This window comes from Somniosus microcephalus, chromosome 5, assembly GCF_052327205.1.
Source record: "Somniosus microcephalus isolate GS21.2 chromosome 5, FLI_Smic_1.0, whole genome shotgun sequence".
Lineage (NCBI taxonomy): Eukaryota > Metazoa > Chordata > Chondrichthyes > Squaliformes > Somniosidae > Somniosus > Somniosus microcephalus.
The window spans coordinates 320,752,522-320,769,366 of record NC_140991.1 but is presented as its reverse complement, the minus strand read 5'-3'; the positions used below and the strand labels follow the sequence as shown (position 1 = coordinate 320,769,366).

Here is a 16,845-nt window from a genome sequence, read left to right as displayed (position 1 = left end):
ACTTCCATTTATACAGCACCTTTCACGACCACCGGACGTCCCAAAGCACTTTACAGCCAATGAAGTACTTTTTGAAGTGTAGTCACTGTTGTAATGTGGGAAACGCAGCAGCCAATTTGCGCACAGCAAGCTCCCACAAACAGCAAAGTGATAATGACCAGATAATCTGTTTTAGTGATGTTAATTGAGGGATAAATATTGGCCCCAGGACACCGGGGAGAACTCCCCTGTTTTTCTTCAAAAAGTGCCGTGGGATCTTTTACGTCGACCTGAGAGAGCCTTGGTTTAACGTCTCATCCTAAAGACGGCACCACTGACAATGCAGCGCTCCCTCAGCACTACGCTGGAGTGTGGTCAAGCCTCAGGCTCCGAGGCGAGGGTGCTGCCCACGGAGTCACAGCTGACACAACAGTGAGGAGACCTTGGGAATCTCGGGAGTGGGGGGAGATATCCCTTCAGTGTGCAGAGAGTAAAACACTGGTATTAATAAGCCTGACAGAAATCTGTACAACAGGAAAGAGTGGAAGATTAATGTAACAGTGTATCACTAATTGCTGCTGACCCATTTATGCAGTAAATTAGGAAAACTGATTCCTGGGACAGGGGGATTGTCCTTTGAGGAGAGATTGCGTAGACGAGGCCTGTATTCTCTGGAGTTTAGAAGAATGAGAGGTGATCTCATTGAAACACAAAATTCTTACAGGGCTTGACAGGGTAGATGCAGGGAGGATGTTTCCCCTGGCCGGGGAGTCTAGAACCAGGGGTCACAGTCTCAGAATAAGGGGTCGGCCATTTAGGACTGAGATGAGGAGGAATTTCTTCACTCAGAGGGTGGTGAATCTTTGGAATTCTCTGCCCCAGAGGGCTGTGGAGGCTCAGTCGTTGAGTATATTCAAGGCTGAGATCGATAGATTTTTGAATATTAAGGGAATCAAGGGATATGGGGATAGTGAAGGAAAGTGGAGTTGAGGTAGAAGATCAACCATGATCTTATTGAATGGCGGAGCAGACTCGAAACGCCGAATGGCCGACTCCTGCTCCTAATTCTTATGTTCTTGTGACCAATCAGTGAGACGTGGCAATTGCAGTTTGTACTGCGCAAAAAAATGGCTCAAGGGATGAGATTCTGTAAATTCAGTTCAAAATAAAAGCTGTTTGAGTATCGCAGCCGCTGTGAAATCCATTAACAGTGCGAAGCCTCCTGTGATTCTGATGACCCATTCACTGCTGGTGGCAATGTTGGGGGGGGCAGGGAAAGGCTTTGGGAAAAGTGGATGGGTAACTTTAAAGAAATATTTTGAAAAACAAACTACAAGAACAGTAGGTTCAGATTACAGGTTGTAAATTGTATCTAATACGAAAGACTACTTCTTGTTATGTACAAACACAGGATAATACAGTTCGAGAGCCGGCTATGATACTTGATACCCACTGCCCCGCCCTGCCTCATTTATCTTTCCATTTACAATAAAGTTGATTATGATTATGATTATTATGAAGTGACCATCAGCAGATTTTTTTAAATTATTAAAAGCATTGATTTTGTTCCTCTGAGATTTTTGCAGATTCCCTGCGGAATGGTAAGTCTGACTTCCACAAGCACTTAATGATTGCTTTGAGCCCCAACTAATTAAAATTAGACAGAAAAAGTGTCACAATTGTCTTTCATTTAATTCCCCCTTTATTAGTCCCTCACGCTTTGCTTCAAGTTTTCACACAAGGCTGTAAGTTTAACAATTAGTTCACCTGAAAGCAGCGGCAATCTCTAATTTATTTCAAATCATTCTCCAGTGCAAACTGTGTGCTGCAGTGTTAGTCTTATTGGTTGTTTTAATAATTGTACCAGTGCTATTCTGTTGGTCCAGCCAAGATTCAGCATGTAACTCTCCCGCACTGACACAAGCTAAGTGCCGATGGCACTTTGTACATAACTCATTCCTAAAATATATCTTTTTATTCATTCCTGGGATGTGGGCGTCGCTGGCAAGGCCGGCATTTATTGCCCATCCCTAATTGTTTCTGGGATGTGGGCGTCGCTGGCAAGGCCCAGCATTTATTGCCCATCTCTAATTACCCTTGAGAAGCTGGTGGTGAGCCGCCTTCTTGACCCGCTGCAGTCCGTGTGGTGAAGGTGCTCCCACAGTGCTGTTAGGGAGGGAGTTCCAGGATTTTGACCCAGTGACGATGAAGGATTGGCCGATATATTTCCAAGTCAGGATGGTGTGTGACTTGGAGGGGAACTTGGAGGTGGTGGTGTTCCCATGCGCCTGCTGTCCTCGTCCTTCTAGGTGGAAGAAGTCGCGGGTTTGTGAAATGCTGCCGAAGAAGCCTTGGCGAGTTGCTGCAGTCCATCTTGTAGATGGTACACACTGCAGCCACGGTGCGCCGGTGGTGGAGGGAGTGAATGTTTAAGGTGGTGGATGGGGTGCCAATCAAGCGGGCTGCTTTGTCCTCGATGGTGTCGAGCTTCTTGAGTGTTGTTGGAGCTGCACTCATCCAGGCAAGTGGAGAGTATTCCATCACACTCCTGACTTGTGCCTTGTAGACGGTAGAAAGGCTTTGAGGAGCTGACACTATGGATTAGGTGTTTGCTGAAATGACAGGATGTGGAAGATTCATGACTCTTGACCTGTTTTCATGGCCAGAGTGTAGAATGAGTGAGCCCACGCAGTTTTTGGAACAATGGACTAACAGGATGAAAACAGTTGGCATCTGTTGTTTTGAAGGAAATACATCCTTTCAGGGGGAATCACAAAAACACTTGCCATAATCAATTATCACTGATAGTGTTCTTGAGAAACCGGCTGTAAAGATCTCAAGCTTTTCTTAACCGGTTGTGGAGAGAGTCAGGATTGTAAAGGAACAACAAGGTTACATCTCTACCCGGGGAAAGAATACGCGGTAGTGTCATTTATTTCTCGGCACGTCTACTGTTTGAAGTTAACGGCCTGGAATTTGTGGTCAGCGGCGAAGCGAAGGCTTTCGCCTCCGGCCTCGAAGTAAACTTCCCACAAAAATCTCCCAAACTCTGTGACGAGAAGTTCGGCTTTTCCGACATTCAGTTGAGATCATCGTAGGTTAATGGGGAATCCCTAGCGCGAGCTGCTGTGATGTCAACTGGCTGTCTAAGCAGCCAATCACAATGCAGAATTCTCACAGACAGCGAACCAGGCAATGAAGAAATTCCAAATAACAACAGAAAATGCTGGAAAAACTCAGCAGGTCAGGCAACATCCGTGGAGAGAAATTTGAGTTGGCGTTTCAGGTCGAACCCTTCTAATTCTAACTTTTTTACAATGTTACAGAGAGCAAAACAAAGATTGGGGAAAAGGCAAACCTGAAATAAAGATTAACAAACTTTTAAAACAAATCAAAAGTTTTAAGTTTCTTAAAAATTGTAATTTTTATTAAAATGGATAAATTTGACTATACACAAATTTTAAATTAGTTTTTCGGGGCCGTAACCTTTGTTTAGCCGTCAATACGCTGTTAAAACCCCAGTTACACATAATCCAAAAGGGTCTGACTTTTAATGGGGAATTTAACAGCCGAAGTTTTTGTCAGTTTCCCTGATTTCACAGATTTCCCTGATATCCGGCTCTGTGGGGTGTGGGGGTGGGGGCACAGTGCAGCCAGTGTCGGAGCTGTGAATGACTGACCGCAACTTCAGGATTTCCGCGTTAGGATGCACCTGCACTACATCCTGAAGTTGCGATCAGTTTCAAAGGGGTAACTGTTGGTTCGCTGTTATTGCCCACTGTAAATTCCAGGCATTGTGTGTATCCGGATTTGGTCGAATACAAATAAACGAAGAACATTGCAAACCATATTTGGAGTCAGAAATCGAATTGTTACAAACTTCAATGCCACAGAATCAGAGTAAGTGATAGCCATTGGTTTTCTCATTGCAATGTTGTAGTACGTTTACATCTTGCCGTTTCTTGACGGTCAGGTTCAGCCACTGTTCGTGCACAATCAGTGGCCTTGTAGCTCAAGATTATATCTTAGGGCGGTCAGTGTGAACAGGGTTAGATCAGCAGGCAAGAGATGAAAAGCATTGCCCTGCCATAGATCAAGGGCAAGTGTACAGCTCTGGTCTGTGGTATGATTAATATTCAGTTTGTAGATAGGAACCATTGCCCTGGGGTTGTTTTCTTTGGAACAGAGGAGGCTGAGGGGAGATTTAATTGAGGTGTATAAAATTATGAGGGGCCTGGATAGAGTGGATAGGAAGGACCTATTTCCCTTAGCAGAGGTGTCAATAACCAGGGGGCAGAGATTTAAAGTAATTGGGAGAAGGATTAGAGGGGAGTTGAGAAGAACTTTCTTCACCTAGAGGGTGGTGGGGGTCTGGAACTCTCTGCCTGAAAGGGTGGGAGAGGCAGAAACCCTCATCGCATTTAAAAAGTACTTGGATATGCACTTGAAGTGTCGTAACCGACAGGGCTACGGACCAAGAGCTGGAAAGTGGGATTAGGCTGGAGAGCTCTTTTTCATCCGGCACGATGGGCCGAATGGCCTCCTTCTGTGCCGTAAATTTCTATGTTTCTATGATTCATCCCTTCCGTGACTTTACTGATAAAATGTGTTGGTGATATTGGCGATATTGGCAATGGCAGCACACTACAGCCCGACAGCGGGCGATGCATCGACATGTTTCTGAGAATTCAATTTTCTTTGAAATAAGGTTTTTAGTTGCTAAGTGGACTGTGCTGCACAAAAATTACTGCCTTCGCGGTCACATACTGTGAGATGACACGTGTTACAGCTTAAAAGCATTCAGGCCTGATACATAAAGTGTTCTGTTGACATATGTCATTTAGAGCTTAGGTTATAACAACAATAGGTCCATAAACTTTGCATATATTTGCATAGTTTTGTGTGTAATGAGATTTAAGACTGTGATCTGAAGATTGCATTTGTGGAAGGTGGAATTTTCATTCTTCTTCCCGCAGAGTATAATGTAAATGGAGAAAACAATCAGTAAGGGGGAGTGGGGGAAGGCGCGCGATGTAGATAGAAGAATAAAGTGTTGCGGCTGAATCTATAAAACTGTTGCTGGTTCCCAGATAGCTCATGGCTGTTCAAATGAAAGTTGCACAATTAAATGTTTCTATTCAATAACTATTACCGCAAGCTGTAGTGTTTTGATGAAACGAGAATATCAGCATAGCAGGAAGCAGTGAGATACTGCCTGGCATATACTGAGTGTTACAGTGTCGGTCCTTCTCTCATTCTGATGAGCCATAAAGGTGACACTTGGTTCACCTGAACATAGAATGATGATGTTGCTCAGGTAAATCCGGGGAGATACTCTCTGTTTGTCGAATTGTTATCACTTTTACTTTAGATCGACTAAAAGTGTGGCCTAACTAGACTGGCAGTGCCTCAAAATGCAAAGGGCATGATCATGATCAGTGCAGTGGCATTAAAACTGAAATGGGCGGTTTTAACTCCCGTGGGAGTGGGCAATGATCCTGAGCGGGAGTTTGAGTCAGAGACCCAGTAGGTTTTAGTGTCGAGTCGGAGTTGAATCCCGACGGTCGGCCACTCGCCCGATTCCGACGATAATCAGCAGCTGGCCAGCAAGAGAAGATGAGGATCGGGCAGCTCCGAGGCTGCCCACCCGCCCGCAGCAAGAGAAGGCTTCCGGCAACAAGTTAAATCTGAGAGGCGGGGTTTTCGACAGTCCCGTGGCTGGGCAGGGGTGGGGTGGGGAGCCCGGAGCAGCAGAGTTCTGGACTTTCCTTGTGGTGCCTAGTATTTGAACTTACCTTCAGTAACCTCGCTGGCCTCTCATCAGATTTACCTGGCGGGGCGGGCTCAGGAACGGGTTAAAATGGCATTGGGGTCCCGTGTATGGCACAGCTGTCAATCCAATGTGCACAAATAAAACCCACATAATGCTTGTATTCGAATTGAGTGGATTCGCCCTCCCTCCCTATCATACCCGGCTTGACATAAAATTTATATTTTTGGGCTGTTGTATGAACCCAAGGTGGACTATCTTCTGTAACATTTGCATATTGAATTATCATTGGCCCGCAGGCATCTGTAAGGAATACCTATTATATTCACGTGATCACATGCTGAGTTGTCATTGGCCTGCAGGCATCTGTAAGGACTGCTATTGTTTTGGAAGACCCAGGCTGGGGTCCTAACTCCATCTTGCCCCCACTGTGCTGTATGATTGAGATCACAGACCTGATGCTTCATAAAAGAGTTTAAACTGTAATACTCCGTTGTCCTGCAATTTATTATTTTTGTACAAAGTGTGCAAAACAAGACATGGTGTCAGAACAGGGATTGAAAATAGACATCGTTGGAGCTCCCTTACCTTGAATGAATTGGGAATCTTTGAACTTACATAGAGAATGGCGCAAGTTCAAGCAACACGTGCAGTTGATGTTCTCGGGTCCGTTGAAAAGCAAAGGAGAGGAAGAAAGATGCAGCTACCTACTCCTGTGGATCGGAGAAAAAGGGAGAGACATTTTTAACACATGGTCTCTCACCGTGGATGAAGCAAAGGTACTGAAAAGTTATTTTGACCATTTTGAATCATATGTGATGCCCAAGACAAATACGATATTCGCTAGGTACAAGTTTCAGGAGAAAGTACAAGGAGCTAATGAGTCGTTTGAACAGTTCGTGACTGAGTTAAAACTGCTGGTAAAAGACTGTGCATATGCAGATAAAGATGAGATGGTCAGAGACCGCATCGTGTTTGGAATACATTCAGCTAAAGTGAGAGAAACTTTTGAATGTTGGGTCCGGGCTAACGCTGGACAAAGCTATGAACATAGCTAGATCGCACGAGGTAGCCCAAGCACAGTTGAAAACCATAACTGGCGCCACGAGCAGCTCGAGTGAACAGACAGTGTATGCAGTTAATAGACACACACCAAAGAACACTGCCGAGAGAGCGTGTTTCAGAACAGAAAGAACAGCGAGAGTTCTAAAAATGGGCGACACAGACATAAAACGCTTCAAAAACTGTGGATATTGTGGAAACAAGATGCATGGAGAAAAGTTGCAATGCCCTGCCAAAGGAAGGCAATGTGCTAAATGTGGTAAACGGAACCACTTTGCTAAAGTTTGCAGGACTGTTTTCTGAAAAGCAGTACACACAGTGAGTGACAGCCAAATGCCAGATAGAGAGCCAAATGCAGAAGAACTGTTTATTGATTCTGTGTCACAGAAAAAACAGATTTCAGAGACTGACCAAGCCTTTGCCGATATTGAGATTGGAAAACAGGGCATAGAGCTTAGATTTAAACTAGACACTGGAGCTCAGGTTAATGTAATTCCTCTGAGTGAGTATCACTGCTTGAAGGATGAGTGTGAGCTACAGCCCACCTCACGCAGACTGACCAGCTATGGGGGTGAGCAGCTCATTGTAAAAGGCACATGCGTGATGAAATGCAAGTACAAAGAAAGCAACATGATGTTGGACTTTTACATTGTTGACACTCGAGCACCTCCAGTGCTAGGTCTAAAGGCATGTTTAGACATGGACCTCGTCAAGCTAGTGCTATCATTGACAGCACCAGTTGAGAAGCAGACAGTCATGGAGGAGTTTGCTGACGTTTTCAAAGGAATCGGACTATTCCCAGGTGAATGCACTATTCACCTTGACCCAGCAGCAACCCCTGTGGTTTGCCCACCAAGAAGGATACCCCTTGCTCTACGTAGTCACCTGAAGGAGGAGCTGCAGAGCATGGAGAATACAGAAATCATCGTCCGGGAAACAGAACCGACAGAGTGGGTCAACGCATTAGTAGTGGTTGAGAAACCACGTACAGGCAAGCTCAGAGTCTGTCTCGACCCCAGAGATTTGAACAAGGCTATCAAACGCCCTCACTACCCTCTACCAATGCTAGATGACATCACACCCTGATATACCTATCAATTCATTCAATGAAAAGCGACGAGTTAAGATAGTAACTATAGGTTTTTATTGGCTAAATAACAGAGCCCACCCTCGTGGGTGATTGGGTCCAACAAGGAGGAATACCAGCCAGTCGACCACCTTTATACCTGGGCAAGCAGGCGGAGCCATGGGCGGAGTCAGCTGTGGTCAGCCCAGGTATAACAGCGTGACAAGAGGTGACCGTGAGTAGTGATACAACAGTGTAAACAGTGATAACCATAGTGTAACGATATAAACATAGTGTAACGATAGTGAACGATAAAAGTGGTTTACCACATTCACCCCTTGTTTAAATTTGAGTCCGGCGGGGTGAAGTGTACTACCAGTTCGGGTATGTCAGTCTGTCCGGAGGCCTCGTAAGTCTTTCTGATCGGCGCAGCAGCGGCGGCGGTGGTGCAGTATCCGATGTTAATGCTGGTGTCTGCGGGGTCAGCGAAGGCTCGTGGGGTTCCGGCATGCCGTCTACCTGGGCTGGATTTGGGGGGGTGGTGGGGGGTAACGGTGGTGTCTCAGGGGTGCCCGAGGGTGCAAGGTCTCGTAAGGAGACTGTGTCCTCCCGCCCGTCTGGGTATGCCACATAGGCGTACTGGGGGTTGGCGTGCAGGAGGTCCACCCTCTCGACCAGGGGGTCCGTTTTATGGGCCCTCATGTGCTTTCGCAGCAAGACGGGCCCCGGAGAAGTCAGCCATGTTGGTAGCGAGGTTCCCGTAGTCGACTTCCTGGGGAAAACAAACATTCGTTCATGGGGGGTGGCGTTAATGGCCGTGCAAAGCAGTGACCGGATGGAATGCAGCGCTGCCGGGAGGACTTCCTGCCAGCGAGAGGTTGGGAGGCCCTTAGACTTTAAGGCTAAGAGAACGGCCTTCCAGACAGTCGCGTTCTCTCTTTCCACCTGGCCGTTCCCTCGGGGGTTGTAGCTGGTGGTCCTGCTTGCAGCAATACCTCTCGCTAGTAGGAACTGGCGAAGTTCCTCGCTCATGAAGGATGAGCCCCGGTCGCTATGTATATAGTTCGGGAACCCGAACAAGGCGAAGAGGTCGTTCAGGCATTTGATGACCGTGGTACTGGTCATGTCTGGGCAGGGGAAGGCAAAGGGGAAACGGGAGTACTCATCAATGATGTTGAGGAAGTACACATTACGGTCAGAGGACGGGAGGGGCCCCTTAAAATCGATGCTCAAGCGCTCGAAGGGGCGGGTGGCCTTGATCAGGCTTGCTCTGTCCGGCCTAAAGAAATGCGGTTTGCATTCGGCACAGGTTTGGCAATTCCTGGTCATGGTCCTGACCTCCTCGATGGAGTAGGGCAGGTTGCGGGCCTTAATGAAGTGGTAAAGTCTGGTGACCCCGGGGTGGCAGAGGTCGTTGTGGAGGGTCTGCAGTCTATCAATTTGCGCGTTGGCGCATGTACTTCGTGATAGAGCATCTGGGGGTTCGTTCAGTTTACCAGGCCGGTACAAGATCTCATAATCATAGGTGGAGAGCTCGATTCTCCGCCTCAAGATCTTGTCGTTCTTGATTTTGCCCCTCAGCTTGTTATTAAACATAAAAGCGACCGAACGCTGGTCGGTGAGGAGGGTAAATCGTTTGCCTGCCAGGTAATGCCTCCAGCGTTGTACTGCCTCCACGATCGCCTGGGCCTCCTTCTCGACCGAAGAGTGTCGGATCTCAGGGCCCTGGAGGGTCCTTGAGAAGAAGGCCACAGGTCTCCCCGCCTGGTTAAGGGTTGCAGCTAGGGCGAAGTCGGATGCATCGCTCTCCACTTGGAAAGGGATAGACTCATCCACCGCGTGCATTGTGGCCTGCTGTACCGCCTGCTCTTGGTGGCGACGGGTTTGCAGTCGCGGGTGAGGTTAGCGAACAGGGAGGGGGCGGGACCTTGAGGGTGGATAGGCCGCAGGTGGTACGCGGTGGGCGGTTTAAAGGCTGCTGGTTGTCGACTGTGAGTGGGGGGAGGGGTCCACCGTATGCCAAAGTGACACTTTGAAGGTGGGATTGGAAGTCCAGCCCTAGTAGGACGGCAGCGCAGAGCTGGGGCAGGACGAGTAGTTTAAAATTTTTATACTCCGTGCCCCTAACCGACAGGGTCACAACACAGTAGCCGCTGATGTCTGTAGAATGGGACCTCGACGCCATCGAGATCCGGTTGCGCGTTGGCCGGACAGTGAGGGAGTAGTGGCTCACCGTGTCTGGATGGATGAAACTCTCCGTGCTTCCGCTGTCGAACAGGCAGGTCGTGGCGTGGCCGTTTACTTTGATGTCCATCATGGACTTGGACAGGTGATGCGGGCGAGCTTGGTCCAGTGTGACGGAGGCTAGTGTATGGCTGAGCGAGCTGCTGTAGTCTGCGGGTGAGGCGGTGGTCGGGTCTGGAGACAAGGTGGCGGTCGAGTGTGGTGGACAAAATGACGGCGCCCACGACGTTGAATAAAATGGCGGAGAAGATGGCCGCCCCCACAGCTCACATGAGGCACTGCTGGCGTCAGTGGCCTTGATCAAAGATGGCCGCCCCCACGACTCACACGAGGGGATACTGGCATCTGTGGCCTTGATGAAAGATGGCCACCCCCACAACTCGCATGAGGCACTGCTGGTGTCTGTGGCTCTCCCCCTGCAGGCCTTCGCGAAGTGGCCTTTCTTGTGGCAGTCGGAGCAAGTCGCGTTTCTTGCAGGGCAGCACGTCCTCGGGTGTTTCGCCTGGCCACAGAAGAAGCAGCCGGTGGCCCGATCGCGGGGCTCCGATGTTGCAGCCGGTACCGGGGGTGGCGGTCCCGATCGGTTCTGGGACGCCGACGCTGAGGTAGGTCCCAGAGGCGGCGGTGCGAGGGGTATTGCGGCCGGGGTCGGGCCCGAGTCCCAGGGTCGCGCAGCACAGTACCTGGAGTACGCCTCGAGGTCCCGATGGGCCACTTCCAGAGAGCGAGCGAGGGCTGCAGTTGTATTCAGGTCGAGGTCCTTTGATTCGAGCAGTCTTTGCCGTGAGTAGTCGGACCGAAGGCCTTTCACGAAGGCATCACGGATATTCCCTTCAGTATTTTCTGCAGCCGTTACAGCTTTAAAGTCACAGTCCCTGCCGAGTGTTTGTAGCGCCCGTAAAAATTAATCTACAGACTCTCCTGGCTGTTGCGAGCGGGATCTTAGGAGATGTCTGGCATACATAGAATTTACCGGGCTCCGGTACTGCTCTTTCAGCAGGTTGAGGGCGTCCTCGTATGTAGCAAGGTCCCGGATGAATGCAAATACTTTAGGGCTCACCTGGGCGGTCAGAACTCTTAGTTTGGATCCCGGAGGCACGCCGGATCCTCCCAGGTAGGATTCGAAACAGCTCAGCCAGTGTTCGAAGTCGAGGGCTGAGTTTGCTGCCTGTGGGTTTAGATCCAGGTACGGCGGTCGGAGGGCTCGCAGCCAGGCCGGCTGCTGTGGCTGTTGTAGCTGGCCGTTTGGCTGGTCGTTTGGCTGCTCCGATCCACTCATTTCAAAATTTAGCCAATAAAATTGATATACCTATCAATTCATTCAATGAAAAGCGACGAGTTAAGATAGTAACTATAGGTTTTTATTGGCTAAATAACAGAGCCCACCCTCGTGGGTGATCGGGTCCAACAAGGAGGAATACCAGCCAGTCGACCACCTTTATACCTGGGCAAGCAGGCGGAGCCATGGGCGGAGTCAGCTGTGGTCAGCCCAGGTATAACAGCGTGGCAAGAGGTGACCTTGAGTAGTGATACAACAGTGTAAACAGTGATAACCATAGTGTAACGATATAAACATAGTGTAACGATAGTGAACGATAAAAGTGGTTTACCACACACCCAAGCTAGTGGGAGCACGTTACTTCAGTGTAATGGACACACGATCAGGATACTGCTCTATCAAGCTCACGGAAGAGTCATCTAAGCTAACAATGTTCAACACACCATTTGGACGCTACCATTTTCTGCGTTTACCATTTGGTCTTAGCTCAGGATGAATTCCAGCGGAAGATCGACGAAACCTATGAAGGCCTCGACGGAGTAGTTGCAATCGTAGATGACATCCTCATCTATGGCAGGAATAGAGCGGAACATGACAGGAACCTCCATGCGATGCTACAAAGATCACGGGAGAAAGGTATCCGGCTCAACCTCGAGAAAAGCACAATCGGATCCACTGAGATCAGTTATTTCGGGCATCGCCTCTCAACTGATGGCATTAAGCCGGATCCAGAGAAAATCTCCGCCATCAAGAAGATGGAGCCGCCGAAGAACCGCGCAGAGCTAGAGACAGTACTAGGCATGGTTAACTACTTAGCCAAGTTTGCCCCGAGCCTCTCCGAAATCAACGCACCCATGCGTCAGTTGCTCAAACAATCCAATGAGTTCCTGTGGGACAAACAACATGACACAGCATTTCAGAAAATGAAAGACCTAATCACCAGAGAACCAGGACCAGTTCTTGCCTACTTCGACCCCAACAAAGAGCTCAGACTACAAGTGGACATGTCAAAGTACGGACTAGGCGCAGTATTACTGCAAGAAGGAAAGCCCATCGGCTACGCTTCCAGATCTATCACAGACAGTGAAATCAACTATGCTCAAATCGAGAAAGAGCTATATGCAATTCTGTTTGGATGTAAGCGTTTCCACCAGTATGTCTATGGCCGACAAGTCATTGTGGAATCCGACCACAAGCCCCTCGAGTCAATCATGAGGAAACCACTAGCTGCAGCCCCACCAAGGCTACAGAGAATGATCCTTCAGCTACAGAAGTATGACTTTACAATCGTTCACTGTCCAGGCAAAGACATTTCTGTCGCAGACACGCTCTCCAGAAAGTCTCTTAGCTACCAGGACAGCAGCCTCAGTGAAGGCATGGATGTGCAGGTACACATGGTGTACAACAGCTTACCTGTGAGTGACTCAAAACTGAAGGAGATCCGAGCAGGAACAGAGAAAGATGCACAACTCACACTGCTGAGCAAAGTCATACATGAAGGATGGCCTGAGGAAAGGAGGAAATGCCCTCAGAGCATATCTGAATTCTGGATCCACAGAGACGAACTGTCACAAATCAACGGAATCGTCTCCAAAGGGGAGAAAATCCTCATTCCTACCAGTCTCAGAGAAGAGATGTTGACAAAAATTCACGCTGGACATATGGGCATGGAAAAATGCAAACAAAGAGCACGTGACATTATGTTTTGGCCCGGAATGTGCAAACACATTGGGGACATTGTCGGAAAATGTTCCATTTGTCTAGAATGCCGCCCATCAAATGTCAAAGAGCCCATGATACCTCACCGTATCCCAGACAGGCCCTGGCAGGTCGCGGCAACGGATCTGTTCACATGGAACAACGAGGACTACATAGTGACTGTTGATTACTACAGCAGATTTTTTGAACTGGACAAGCTTCACAGCACCACATCTGCAGCTGTGATCCACAAGCTAAAGGCAGCCTTTGCCAGGCATGGCATAGTAGAGACTTTAGTCTCAGACAATGGCCCCCAATACAAATCAAAAGAGTTTGAGTCATTTGCCAAGGCATGGGATTTCACACATGTCACATCAAGCCCACATTACCCTCAAAGTAATGGCCTTGCTGAAAAAACTGTCCAGATTGCAAAAGCACTCATGGACAAAGCCAAAGCAGACAAAAGAGACCCCTACATCAGTCTCCTTGAGTACCGCAACACTCCGGTTGACAACTTCAAGTCATCAGCACAGCTGTTGATGAGCCGCAGACTTCGCTCAATCCTTCCAAGCACCAACCAGCAGCTGCAGTCAGAGGTCGCCAGCTGCAAGCAAGTGCATGCAAAACATGTACAGAGACAGCAACACCAAAAGAGATACTATGACAGGTCAGCTAGACTACTGCCGCCGCTGCACAATGGAGAATCCGTCAGAATCCAGGAGCAAGACTACTGGAAGCCAGCAGTCGTCATCCAGCCAGCTGACACTGAGTGATCGTATCACGTCCGCACCCCAGAAGGACAGGTGTACCGCCGCAATCGCAGGCACCTCCTGAACACCAAGGAACAACACCGTCATTCCGACGAGAGGATCAGTTCAACAGAGTGTGATGAACAGAGCAATACACAAAACACATCATACTTACCTGAACCTAAACCTGAACCTGATTTGCTGACCAATTCAGGAGCATGCTCAGTTCCATACCACACAAGGTCGGGACGAGAGGTCAAGCCTAGAGTTATCCTTGACTTGTGACCTGTCAAAGGGTGTAGGCGGATCGCTGCCCTAAAAAAAACTGTACATTGTTATTGAAACGTTGACATGTTTTCAGCGCTAGTTAAATGCTGAGTTTACTTATATGTTTATGCTACCGAGAACATTAGGTAGAAGAAAGGTTTAAAAGTAATGCATAACATTTTTCTTTTAAAAGAAAGGGGATGTAACATTTGCATATTGAATTATCATTGGCCCGCAGGCATCTGTAAGGAATACCTATTATATTTACATGTGATCACATGCTGAGTTGTCATTGGCCTGCAGGCATCTGTAAGGACTGCTATTGTTTTGGAAGACCCAGGCTAGGAGTCCTAACGCCATCGTGTCCCCACTGTGCTGTATGATTGAGATCACAGACCGGATGCTTCATAAAAGAGTTTAAACTGTAATACTCCGTTGTCCTGCAATTTATTATTTTTGTACAAGGTGTGCAAAATAAGACATCTTCTGTGAGTGAGCCTAGTTTTTAACCCCATATCTGCCATGATGTGTTATAGACACAAATGCACAATTTTTGTATCAACCGTTTGTTCAGCTGAGTAAGCTTGTTCTATGCTTAGCATTTCTAAAATTGATTGTTGTTCTTGTTTCTTTAGACTCCTGAGGACCCAGTCTTTGGAATGGTACTACAATAATGTCAAGGGCAGATTCAAACACTTCGGCAGCGCAAAGGTGGTTCATACTCTATACAAGAAGTGCCTGGCAAGGAGGGGGAGCCAGTCGCACATACTAGGTATTTACAAGAACTTCAGTCTAAAATTGCTGCCTGTATATGCTGGGTTCTCCACACATCGCTCCATCTTATGTCTCCATCTAATAATGTTATCCCATCTAATAATGTTATCCCAATTATATTGTCGCAAGTGTAAGAATGTTAACTTGGAATCCGGTGTGAACAGTGTCCTGAAGTTCGACCAATAGAATTAGATCCAGCCCAGCAAAAATCTTCAGATGGGAGCGTCCAGTGGGTCATCACGCTAACCTTTCACCTTGGGCATCAAGATTCAAATCTAGTTCGCAACAGCAAAGTGAAAGTCTCCTGTCTCTGGTCGCTTTAACGATCATAAGTGAAATGAGGATGGAGAGACTCCAAGGTAGTTTTAGTTAGGTGTAAGTCTATGGCTCAGGCTGTACATGTTTCATTGAGTCTCTCGAGGGCTGCAAAGCTGGGGGGCGGTGTAATGGGTCGTGATGACTTGTTTAGAAAGCTACAATAGTTTATCTGCAGCACTTTACCACAGAAAAGACTTAGAAAATAAATCATTTTAAATGTGGGATTTTTAAAGTGTATTTGTGGAACATAAGAATTAGGAGCAGGAGTCGGCCACACGGCCCCTCGAGCCTGCTCCACCATTCAATAAGATCATGGCTGATCATCGACCTCATCTCCACTCTCCTGCCCCAATCCCCATATCCCTTGATTCCCCGAGAGTCCAAAAATCTATCGATCTCAGCCTTGAATATACTCAAAGACTCAGCATTCACAGCCCTCTGGGGTAGAGAATTCCAAAGATTCACCACCCTCTGAGTGAAGAAATTCCTCCTCATCTCAGTCCTAAATGGCCGACCCCTTATCCTGAGACTGTCCCCCCTAGTTCTAGACACTCTAGGCAGAGGAAAGAACCTCTCAGCGTCTACCCTGTCAATCCCCCTCAGAATCTTCTATGTTTCAATGAGATCACCTCTCATTCTTCTAAACTCCAGAAAGTATCGGCCCATTCTACTCAATCTCTCCTCATAGGACAGCCCTCTCATCCCAGGGATCAAACTAGTGAACCTTCGTTACACCGCCTCTAAGGCAAGTATATCCTTCCTTAGATAAGGAGACCAAAACTGTGCCCAGTACTCCAGGTGTGGTCTCACCAAGGCCCTGTACAATTGTAGCAAGACTTCCTCACTCTTATACTCCAACCCCTTGCAGTAAAGGCCAACATGCCATTTGCCTTTCTTGTTTGTATTGAAGTTGTTTCCCAAAAGATTGCAAACAATAAGCAATTTGTTGGCATGTCATGGTAATTAAAAGACACCTCGCATCCATTGTGTTGACAGGTCCCTGGTGCCGGGCGCTTGGCAGGTACATCGGAACAGGAGGAGGCCATTCGGCCCCTCGAGCCTGCACTGCCATTCAGTGAGATCATGGCTGATCTGTGACCAAACTCCATCTACCCGCCTGATCCCCATATCCCTTAATACCTTTGGTTAACAAAAATCTATCAATCTCAGATTTAAAATTAACAATTGATCCAGCATCAATTGCCGTTTGCAGAAGAGAGTTCTAAACTTCTACCACCCTTTGTGTGTAGAAGTGTTTCCTAATTTCACTCCTGAAAGGTCTGGCTCTAATTTTTAGACTCTGCCCCCTTGTCCTAGAATCCCCAACCAGCGGAAATAGTTTCTCTCTCTCTACCCTATCTGTCCCCCTTAATATCTTGAAAACGTCGATCAGATCACCCCCTTGTCTGGCAAAGGCCCGCCCCTTAGGTTATACATAAAGAAAAACTAGAAATTATAACATAGAAAAGGCCATTCGTCCCAACAAGTCTGTGTTGGCGTTTAACCCTCCATGTGAGCAAATAATTCTCATCACATTTACCCGCCCTGTTCCCGTACTCTTTCCTTGTCCTTCATCCGCCTGTCCAACCTGAAGTACGGACATGATTTCTGCCTGAACCACAAATCCTGGAGTGAACGC

At 47.8% G+C, this 16,845-nt stretch overlaps 1 protein-coding gene across 3 annotated transcripts in view; it reads left to right on the top strand.

The window, feature by feature from the left end:
• Nucleotides 1–16,845, top strand: part of LOC147117917 (rab effector MyRIP-like) — a 604,936-nt gene that overhangs the window by 459,341 nt on the left and 128,750 nt on the right. For all 3 annotated transcript variants that reach the window (XM_085989323.1, XM_085989324.1, XM_085989322.1), the window contains exon 4: nucleotides 14,750–14,886. In XM_085989323.1, the coding sequence (XP_085845449.1) occupies nucleotides 14,750–14,886 (137 nt within the window). The remainder of the gene's footprint in view (nucleotides 1–14,749; nucleotides 14,887–16,845) is intronic.